Raw genomic sequence first — 12,150 nt, 5'->3', positions numbered from 1 at the left:
TGGATGGTGTTGACTTGAAGTTTCTTTTGTGTGTCTAATGAGGCTGAAACAGAAGAGGCCCCTTCTCATAACCCTCCAGATAAGCCAACAATTTTCTCTAATTGCTATCTATATAGGCACAATAGCTGGAAACTTTCCTTCCATGTATCGAAACTCAAAGTTACTTTGGTACATGATGGAAATGACAAGGAATCATTCACAGCAATTTTATTCAGCTTTGTTTGTTCTACTTTGGAAAAGATCAAAAATATGTAAATTTAAACATAATAACTGTATTCAAAACTTCCACTTCGTTTGAACATAGGACTTTCTATATTTTTCCACAAATAAGTACAATTTCAAAAATATAAAGAAATAATTAATAAGAAACAAGAAAATGTGTATTGTTAAATTAAAGATAAAGAGCAAAAATTTAGAAAACAATTTTTATGTAAACTTTATACTATACTGAAACTATATGATTAGACGCCTATAGTAAAGATATAGGGGTGGAAAAGCATCCCATGCTTTGCGAAATGCTCGAACTCATGACTTGAATGCATTACCTCAAAAGTCTCAAAAGTACTTTTGTAAACATATATTTACCATTCACGCAAAAGATCCAAGATCCCCTAAAATAGTTGTAGAATATTAAAATTGATTTTCAAACAAAAAATACTTGTTCATATCTGGTTCATTACCGGTTCGGAGCGGATTGGAACCGGTTCAAATTTATCAGAAATTCCAAGACCTCTCTAACAGCTTAAACATGACCCCATTCGGTATCTAGTGCCTTTCTAACCTATTGATTTAGAACCCGTTATTATAAATGATACAACAGTATTTTTGTATGTGTAAAACATATCCAAAAATGAAAAAAATCGCACGAAGCATTTTCGAGCGAAACCAGAGAGAATATGGTTTTGGGGTAGAAGGAGAGAGGTCCTAGGGTCGACTTATGGAATGCTCACAAAGGTCTCTAATCTCTATCTCTAACAGTTCGGCTTCTAGGCATGGTAACTGCCAGGCAGACGGACAGACCGAACCACAGCGTGACGCCAAAAAAACTGAATACTTTAGATTTTCTAAATTCTACCAAGACATAACCCCTTAAGGGGTTAGGATTCGATTATACAGTAGAGTCAAGGGATTATACAGTGTGCCAGTAAAGAGTGACGCAATATTTTGCAATTCTGTATAAAAAAAATCATAATCAAAGTACTGTATCACCTTTAACTTTTGTTCCTTGAAAGCTCTATTCTTAAAGTTACTATGTATTTTATAAAATCTTTTTTGAAAAAAAAACGCAAATATTACAAATACTTTATGGCTTATCGATCTTTCCTGAAACTGATGTTTAGTTAGGCTACCGGTTCTCATCGATATTATAAGTTAGGCGTTAGGCTACTGGATGGACCTCGCTGAAAGATAATTTTTGACCAAATTCGCCTTGTTCTCAATGGTGAACTTTGGATTATTTTGCAATTTGTCAATTTTAAGACAGGACGAAGCACGGATATTCATAGTCTAATTACCATCAATACACCAGGTTTGGTAGCCATTTATGAATCAAAATGCATTTTTTAATCATTTTCCCTATATGTTGTAAGACTAATCGGTTTCGCGGCTAAAATCTTAGGATTAGCCCTCTGAGTGGAAGGTGAAGGGTGTGGTGCATCTATAAAGAGAGAGAGCTTAGGGTGGAGTTACCACTTATCGCCATGTTTAGAAAAAAGAGGAATTAATTTTATTATAACTTTTGAACTCTTATTACAAGATAACTCAAATTTGACACAAAGTTACTTAGATGTATTGGCTTTAGATTCGTGAAAACAATTGTCCTAGGTAACATGATAACTTATTTTCGATACTATCGACTGTCGATCCTGAAAAATTTAAGCGATAGCAGGACTTCCTGTAATTAATATAGATATTTATCAACAGTCACATTCTTTTAAGAATGTCATAATGAATGACCCAACAATGTCTAAAAGTCGACATTCACTTAATCTAACAGATATAGATTTATCGATACTATCGATTCGTTAGTGTCGAAAAGTTATCATTCCACCCCTGACTTTTGTTAACAATGCAAAAATAACCACTTCATCGCCACTTTTCACCACTTTTCGCCAGTTTTGTAACCACTTCTCGCCACCCACTTGAAAATGTCTAAACTCGATTATTTTATGCAATTTTATGGAAAGAATACATTCAGCATTTCTCTTTCCTTATGATCACCTTATTGGCTCCGTTCAGTAATAAACTTTCGAAGAGACAAAGCCACTCCAAAGCCAAACCAAACCTATTCGAAAATCTACCAGAAGCCTAAAGTACAAGCTCATATACCCGACGCTTTAGCGCTGATTGTTCTGCCATTTTGAATTTCGATATTCTTGACACTTCAATCGTCAACAATGTAAGCAACAGTGTGCAAATTTTTGCTGCAAAAAGTGAATTTTTGTGTAGTTTTGTGGAATTTAAGGATGGTAGAACGTCCTAATTGCAATTTCATTCAGAGAAATGTCCTTTTGATGAACTTGCTCACTTTTGTGTAAGTCGTCGGTTTAAACGTTCGAACTTCCAATGAGTTTTTAGGTAAGTTCTCTCTGATATACCTTCGAATTGGTAAAGGAAAAACCACAACCGGAGAGAGCTCTCAAATCGGGAAGGTTATTACTGAACGAGAGGATTATTACTCACTTTAAACGATTTTCCTTCACTTTTATTTGAGAAATCAAATTATAGGTCTATTGCAGAAAGTAAACAATGCAGATTTGACAACTGAGAATCTACGAAGTAAAGTTAGCGTCGGCCATTGAAAATAGATTGCAACAGGTAGTAAAATCAATTCCAGAAGATAACCACTTTTCGCCATGCCTCATTTTTATATAAAAATAATGTAAAATGAAATATTAATTAACTAAATACAAATTTTATGTATTTCACAAGTGTAATTAAATATTCAATAGACAAATTATTTATCCAAGAAGGTATTTTTTGCTTGATGTAAATTTGATGGCACTTAGTATATTTGGTAAGAAATATTGGATTCGATGCACTTGCTTAAAATATTACTCTAAAAATGTTCAAAATCGTAAATCCAAGAAGAATAATTATTGTTTTTTGACTCTATACGTAGCAGCAGTAAAAATACAAAGAACTTTGCGGCTCATTTATTTTACAAATCGCGAAAAATAGCGATTTCAATATATATGGCGAAAAGTGGGGCACTGACTGGCGAGAAGTGGTGTTCCACCCTATGTGCCTTGCCGAATGTCAGTCGATTCTAAGCTACGAGTACATCAATACACCCTTAACAAGAGTAATCTTGTCGGCCCACCACCACCAGTTGTGCTTCTCTGCCCGCTTTCCAGGTCCTCGGTTATTTGATCGACCAATGTGCAGATTTTTAATTTAAAATTATCTTTATTGGGGATTGGGGATACAAGTGATAAAATACTATAAGAAGTGCTCATGAAAATCGAACTTATACACTGAGAAAAAAGAGGGTGCGATTAACAATTTTTTCTCAGAAATTTAACACTTTTTAGGTGTAAAAATATATTAACATTATTTAATGTTAATTTTACACCTTATAAGGAGTAAAATTAACATGAAAAAGGATACCTTTAACACCTAATACACCTAAAAAGGGTAATATTTACACCGATTTCGGATCAATGCTGCATGGTAAAATTAACATTTCCGAAATGTTATTTTAACTTTTTCGGATTTCTCTCAGTGTATGACCCAGAACCAGAACCCATTATGTTGCATTCTGATTTACGTAAATTATTCGTACAATTAAATTTAGGACCAAAAAGTGGCTCTTGGACAGTACCGGTAAAAATGTCCAACACATCAACTTTTATAAGGGCTTTAAAAAAGTACTTGTGCTTTTTTAGTAGCTTTAAAATAGAGCTTGCAATGAAAAATAGTTGAAGGTGAAATGAGGGAATTAGACCATGAAAGATTTAGTTTTTCTTTTTTATAAAGAATTGCGAAATATTGGGTAATTTTTGCCGAAAACTGTGAACTGCTCTCTCTGTTTGTGGGGTTTGAACAATAAAATTTTGTATGGAGTTGTGAAGAAATCCAATTTCAAGCAGATTCTGAATTAAGCTAATCTAGAGGGGAGTGGGGCACCTTTGAAATTGGGATTTTTCACCTATTTTTAAATAAAATTGAGCTAAATAATAAAATTAATTTAAATAAATAAAATCGTAATATAATTTAGTTGCACAAACAAATTGATACACTATCTATGATATGGCTCAGGTCCACCTAAACGTGGGAGGAAAATCCCAATTTCAAAGGTGCCCGTTTTCCCATTACCCTAATTATGTTAATAATCTACTTTACTGTTATTTTCATTAGTACTCTAATACTTCAAATTTGGTTTATTGTCATAATTAAATAAATAAATGTTTATAACATTGATTTACAATCAATAAATCAGGTCGAACAGATATAATTAAGAGAATTATCACCTCACATGTAGTGATTCTTAATGGATTTATATGAATTTTGATTGTTTTATGAACCATCTTTTAACCTTGAACCTCCAGTTTATCAGAATTAGAATTTTAACATATAAATGGCTTCATGCAATATCAGTCCACGTAGAATACAGTAGACTCTCGTTAATTCGTCTCTTTAAAGATCGGGCTATTTTATAATTCGTGCAGCAATTAAATTTGAAAGAAGTTTGTTGACATTTCTCAAGTTTGATTAAGCATATCTAATTGAGCAAATATTCCCAAATCTTTGCTATGGTTTACATAGGGTAAGTGTGCCAAATTTCGGCCAGGTTGCAATTTCGGCCATATGTTTTGTCCCTCGAATTTCCATGAATTTTTAGTTTTTGGATACTCTTGAGATTTGCAATGCAAAAAATAACAAAAAATGTCGCTTCGACGAGGAAGATGATCTGTAAAAGACATTGAAAGAATTCTGGAAAAGCAACGAACTATGAGAATGAAGGTGGCCGAAATAGCCCACTAATGCCATGTCTACGTTTTTATTCATTTTAAAATATATTAAGAATTATATTAGAGAAAATAAAAATGATAAACTGTCTGCAAGATTCTAAGCAAGACTTCTTATAAAAGAGTAACAAAAATATTCAATTTATATTAAAAACATTACATTTCAAACTTGAGACTTTGTCGCTTGCATGCAACTATGCCGAAATTTGGCACACTTACCCTAGGTATGATGTGATTTTGCATTATTAAGGGGTTTTCATGAAATTTACAATTACAATATGGATTTGTAAACTTAATGAGTGTGCAGATGAATAAAAAGTCGTTGCATTTTAAACAGTTTGATGAACGAATTTCTCTCTAAATCGGGTGACATTTCGGTCCCAAATGCCCGAATTTCGGAGAGTCTACTGTACTTTAATAGATATTGGAAAAAATACACGTGCAAGTTATAAATTTCAAAATTCCAAAGGACTCACTTTAAAATAAAATAATGTGAAATGGAAGTACCAGTAGGGGGAGGTGGGGCTACTTTGAGCTGTGGGGCTACATTGTTATACGATTTTTTCGCATATTTCTAATGTAAACTGGGTTTTAGCATGATGTAATTTGGATAGGCAAAATAATTGTGCATCTAAATAAAATAATTGTAAGGACCAGTTTCATTTAGAAATATGCGAAAAAGTCGTATAACAATCTAGCCCCACAGCTCAATGTAGCCCCACCTCCCCCTATGTTAAAATTAAAACCTCAATATTACCTCAAAAATTATCTTTGGCTTTGAAACTTTAATAATGTATATCAATTTAATATAATTGAATTACTTTTGGGATGGAAAGGAACCATATTCCAGTTTTTTTCAAAAACCATCAATTTTATCACTTTTATTGCTAAACTATAATATATTCGGGTGCCTTTGTCTCTTCAAACTTGAATCGTGATGTTCGTCAGACATAATAGGCAGTAAGGTGTGAAGTTATGATTTCTTATCACCTTAATAGATTTTTTTACTTAGACATTCGTACTGAATTTACATACGAAATTTGACCTATAAAACAAGTATAAAAACAGCGCTTCTCATGAGCCAGTATCCAGTCAATATTGGAAATAAGTCTAAGTAAGAAGCACTATGAAGTGGCTTCAGATTTTGTTGTGTCTTTCAATTGCGATATTATCTTATGTTGAAGCACAATCAGAGAATTGTGCAGAAACTGATCCTGAAAAATGTGAAAAAGTGAAAAAAGAGCAAGGAAAGGGTGCAGGACCAAAATATGAACCTACAACTCCATTTTTGGGATATCCATGGGAAAGAACTACTGAGTACTGGACTAACCTTGGTCATCAGCATGTTATGGACAAAATTAGACGAAAACCCAACGAAAACAAAGCAAAGAATGTAGTTTTCTTCATTGGTGATGGTATGAGTATTCCCACATTATTTGCTACTCGTGTGGCTATGGGTGGTGAGGAGACAGAGCTATCCTTTGAAAAATTCCCTTACACGGGTCTGTCTAAGACATACTGTATAGATTCCCAAGTTGCTGAATCTGCTTGTTCAGGAACCGCCTATATGACTGGAGTCAAGTGTAATTACAATACGCTTGGTGTTAATGGTCAGGTTCCTTATGGAGATTGCCATGCCGCAAATGATCCATCAACCCATGTTGATTCAATCACTAAATGGGCTCTGGATGCAGGATTATCGGCAGGATTGGTAACTACCACTAGAGTCACTCATGCATCTCCAGCAGCTGGTTACGCACATGTATCTAACAGAAATTGGGAGAATGACTTTGAAGTGCGTGAAGGTGGTTGCAATCCAAAAGAAACTTTAGATATTGCCCAGCAATTGATTTATGGGCCTGTTGGTTCCCGACTGAGTGTGATTCTAGGTGGAGGTAGGGGACATTTCCGGGATGCTAAGCTCCCAGATGAAGAAGGAGGGTTCGGATATCGTAATGACTCACGAGACCTAATTTCCGAATGGCTCCACTATGGTCAAACTAAGAAAAGATATGTGTGGAACCGTGAAGGCCTGCTAAACCTACCTTCGTCTACGGATAAAGTGTTGGGCCTATTTGAAAAATCTCATCTACAGTATCATCTAGAAACTCAGGAAATGGGAACTCAAGCTACTGAGCCGACTCTGGAAGAAATGACCAGGACTGCTATAAATATTCTAAGCAAGAATAAAAAAGGGTTCTTCCTGTTTGTCGAAGGTGGAAAAATCGATCTAGCACATCATGAACTCATGGCAAGAGCGGCAATTGGAGAGACTATTGAATTCCAAAAGGCCATACAGACTGCTAGGAAAATGCTGAGCGAAGAAGATTCACTAATTGTGGTATCCTCTGATCATTCTCATACTATGACTGTATCGGGATATCCTGTAAGTAAGAGAAACTGGGGCAGTAGTAAACATAGGGAAATTAAAAAGTACTGTTGTTAATTTTTACACTACTTAGACTTATCTTGGTCTCAGAAGTCTAATGTCTAATTTTAAGAAGTCGCAGTATTTAAAATTACCCCATGTTTACTACTAGGGGAAAGCACGCTACCTTCGGACGAGTTATGTTTCGCACAAATTTTTTTTCAATGTGTTATAAATTAATTTGGGCCATTACAATATTATATTTTAATAGGTAGTCCAATGCCTCAAATCTTCAGAAAAGAGCTAAGGGTTAAATACATAAGGAACATAGAAAAAAAATTTAATTGTCCGAAGCTTGAGTCTTCCGAAGGTAACGCGCTTTCCCCTACCCCAATTCCCTCTATATCGTTTAAATAAATTTCCCTGCAGGAAAGCACATTATATCAAATGAGTTTTTTTTTTATAGACAAGAGGAAACGACATTTTTGGAGAGGTAGACAACCGTATGGGATACGATAACATGCCTTATATGACCCTGAGTTACGCCAATGGACCTCTAACATCGCCGCAGTACCCAAGATATGGACGTTTGAATCCAGACAATTCGGATTTCAGCAAATGGTCATCACACTATCCATTTTTAGTACCCCTAGACGAAGAAACTCATGGAGGTGATGATGTAGGTGTCTATGCATCCGGACCCTACAGTCATCTCTTCACAGGGGTAATGGAACAAACTTTCATACCACATCTAATGGCATATGCAGCTTGTATAGGCAAGGGACCAAAATGCTGCTACTGAATAACAACACTGCAACAATTAAAGCAAATAAAATTATTGAAAAACCTTTGAATTCTAATTTCCAAATAGAGAATGGTAAATCCCAATCATGTGTCTCATTAGTATCCTCTGGATGAAGGGCACTTATCCCGTGAGTGAGCAAAAAAATCTTAGATAATGAATAAAGCAGGGGACCTCTGCTTGTAACTCGGGGCATTTGCAACTCAGAATATGTGAAATAAAATTAAAAAAAATCATTTTAGTAAATAAAATAGGAAAATGATTAATAACTTCTTAATTTTTCGTTTGTCAATAATATTTCACTAGGGAAAAGTGGGGCGCTTTTGAATTGGAGCATCTCTGAATATGGACAACTTGAAAATATCTTTTTTCTCCTATTTTTAAATGAGCTTTATCTTTATGTACATAACTTAGCTTTATATTTAGTTTGTAGAGTTAAATTGCTAATTTATTATAACATGTTATCCAGTTCAATTTAAAAATAGGAAAAAAATCGTTTTCAAAGGTACCCCAATTTGTAGAAACCCCACTTCCATCTACTTTACAACTGTCATATTTACTCATGATTTTTACCAAAATACTACCCAATCTGCCGCAGGCTCACAAAAATAATGTCAAAAAAATGAATCGTTAATGGAAGGTAAAAATTTAATTATAGTTCTCTTTGTAAACTTCAAGCAACAAAAAATGCTATTATTAATTTATTTTGGTGTTCCGGGTAATTTTTGCAATTTGGGACATTGTTCAGTTTACAATGTAATCATGAATATCAATACAAACGCTTCAATATTTTGTTGTTTTTTCTTTGTTTCCCCCCTTCCCTAACCCCCCTTACCAAGGTCTTAGGTCATAAGACCTATTGGACCAATTCCTGATATACACAGTGGTCAAAAATAAAACTCAATAGGTTTAACAAACAAATATCTAAAATCATAATTTCATAGCATTTAACACATTCGACACAAAAACAAACACCCAACACATTAATTGTTGTAATATCAATATTTTTATTTCATCTCACTATTGTGGCAATCGCACCCGAGGTCTCACAAATCAAGATCTGAACGATTTCGTAAATTAGGGGAGGGTGGGGCAGTTTCACCCCTAAATTGCAAAATAGATTTTGGGACCATTTTGCAAAAAGATTATAAACAGAAGTAAAACTTTATTTCAAATTCATTTCACTTGAAAGACAGAATGTGTGAAAGTCCCCCTTTGCGGGGCAATTTCAAGATAAACATGAGGCAATTTTTGAGAAAAATAAAACGTGTTTATAGGAAACTTGCGATATCAGAATTGATTAAAATTACTATTTTGAAGTCTTCTAAGACTCTAAAACATAAAAATGTTATCAAACAAGAACTTCATAACAGAATTTGAACACGAATTTATCATACAGAGAAAATAAAATATCGCCAAAGATTTCAAAGCCTATTTCTAATTAATTGAACAATTTTCTTTAAATTTTTATACGAAGGAAATGTGTTCCATAGTAATAAGCTAATTCTGTACATTGTTGAATCATTATATTGCCTTAGAACATCTCCTTTTTAGTATAACAGTTTTATAATAGTATTTTAAAGTCTTGAATTTTTATGCATAATACTAAAAAAAATTACAATATCTTGCTGTAAACATTCTGAAAAGATATTATAACATTTAAATTTATCATTTTTAAGCATTTAAAAAACACTGAAAGATTTTTTTTATTATTTTTTTTTATGAACTTTTAGGAAATACTACTTCCCATAATTTCAAACTTTATCGACAACAACAGCTACAAAACGTTTTCAATGATAATTTTAAAGTAATTTGATTAAAAAGTAAATTGTCAGACACTGGAAATATCTCCGTGTGCTTGCATGAAACTGCCCCTCACGCATTTTTGAAGTTCAAATCAAAATTGTCAGAACCGTCTTAGAATTCATTCAACGCTAAATACCTTATAATAATCATAAAACCACTGATTATTTAATACAATTATGTTTCTTCGATAGATAAGTGCAATAGTTCAGAAATTGTTGAAAATAAAACATTACAAAAAGTTTCATTTTGATGCAGTTTTATAAAATCAATTACAGAATTCAAACGAGAAACGTCACGAAATTAATTATTTTTATGAACATGGGTCTCAGTTATCTCTTCAATAACATAAAGGTTTTATTCCATTCCTTTCAAAGGGATAAGAAGAATATGCAAAAATTGAAACTGCCCTGTCGTTAAACTTCCCCACCCTCCCCTATTAGGGGGAAGTGGGACACCTTTGAAAGTGGGGCACCTTCCCCTACACTAAATGAACCCGGTAGGGGAGGGTGGGGCAGTTTAACGACGGGGCAGTTTCAATTTTTGCATATTCTTCTTATCTCTTTGAAAGGAATGAAATAAAACCATTATGTTACTGAAGCTATAACTAAGACCCATGTTCATAAAAATAATTAATTTCGTAACGCTTCTTGTTTGAGTTCTGTAATTGATTTTATAAAACTGCAATAAAATGAAACTTTTTATAATGTCTTATTTTCAACAATTTCTGAACCGTTGCACTTATCTATCGAAGTAACATAATTGTATTAATTTACTAGTGGTTTTATGATCATTATAAGGCATTTAGCCTTGAATGAATTCTAACATGGTTCTGGCAATTTTGATTTGATTCTCGAAAGTGCGTAAGGGGCAGTTTCAAGCAAGCACATGGAGAAGTTTCCTGTGTCCAATAATTTACTTTTTTAATCAAAATTAACTTAAAGCAATCACTGAGAACGTTTTGTACCTGTTTTTGTTGATAAATTTCGAAATTTTGGGAAATAGATTTTCTGAAAACTCGTTAACAAAAAATTAAAAAAAAACCATCTTTCAATGATTTTAAGTGCTTAAAAACGCTAAAGTTAATTGTTATAATATTTTTCAGAATGTTTTCAGCAAGATATTATAATTTTTTTGTAGTATTATGACAATTCAAGATTTTAAAATACTATTATAAAACTGTTATACTAAAAACGACATGTTCTAAGGCGACATATTGATCCATTTATGTTCTGAATCAGCTTAGAACTTACAAAAGACATTTCTTTTGTATAAAATATTAAAGAAAATTGCTCAATTAATGAGAAATAGGATTGGAAATTTGTGGCGATATTTTATTTTCACTGTATGATCAATAAGAGTTAAAATTCTGTTATAAAGTTTTTGCTCAATTATATTTTTATGTTTTAAAGTCCTAGAAGACTTTAAAATAGTAATTTTAATCAATTCTGATATCGTAAGTTTCATATAAACACATTTTTTCTTTCTCAAAAATTGCCTCATTATTTATCTTGAAATTACCCCGCAACCGTAACTCACAGAATATATAAGGTTTCAATTCTGTTTATCATATTTCTACAAAATGGTCTCAAAATCCATTTTGCAATTTAGGGGTGAAACTGCCCCACCCTCCCCTACAGCAAAAATATGTTCTCTTCTAACTATGGTCTTAGGTTATGGCCAAGCGGTTAGAGATTGCGATTTGAAGTCCATTGTTTTGTAATTATTTCAGAATAATCTAAAAGAAAACCCATGCATCAAATTACTTTCTCAGTTCTAACTGATTTATGGATTATTATTACATCATGTATAATAGATAGTTGATCTTCTTTGCAATCTAAATCTCATTCCCATTCTGTCGGTATATTTCGTGGTAAATAAAGTCAAATCGTGTCAGTTTGAGTATACATTTTAAATCCACAACATCAATGGTATTGTCAATAAAAGCACAAAAGCTCTGACTATTTACTCGATTCACACATAAATTATAAGGGAATTTTGGTACGACTTTTGAATGGGTGTGTTAAGGGGAAATTCCGAAAATTGAAACAGTTTGCCCAAGTATCATTTTCATCGTCAATTTCTCTCATTCTGCTGAGATACAAAATATGTGGGAAAGAAATATTCACCCCATGTGTTAGTACCTTGTTTAAAGATGGGGTGATTCGTGTTACTCCTTCCGGAAAATTCATGTCAAAAGCCACTGT

At 33.2% G+C, this 12,150-nt stretch overlaps 1 protein-coding gene across 1 annotated transcript; it reads left to right on the top strand.

Moving 5' to 3' along the window:
- Window positions 1-6,056: 6,056 nt before the first annotated feature.
- LOC129803220 (membrane-bound alkaline phosphatase-like) lies at window positions 6,057-8,226 on the top strand. Its single transcript, XM_055849666.1, has 2 exons — window positions 6,057-7,356; window positions 7,805-8,226. The coding sequence occupies exons 1-2, from the start codon at window positions 6,097-6,099 to the stop codon at window positions 8,138-8,140; spliced, it is 1,596 nt and encodes a 531-aa protein (XP_055705641.1). The 5' UTR covers window positions 6,057-6,096; the 3' UTR covers window positions 8,141-8,226.
- Window positions 8,227-12,150: the final 3,924 nt, after the last annotated feature.

The sequence above is a fragment of the Phlebotomus papatasi genome, chromosome 2 (assembly GCF_024763615.1).
Source record: "Phlebotomus papatasi isolate M1 chromosome 2, Ppap_2.1, whole genome shotgun sequence".
In the NCBI taxonomy this organism is placed as follows: domain Eukaryota; kingdom Metazoa; phylum Arthropoda; class Insecta; order Diptera; family Psychodidae; genus Phlebotomus; species Phlebotomus papatasi.
Note: the sequence above shows the minus strand (reverse complement) of the source record. Positions and strands in the feature narration are given on the sequence as shown.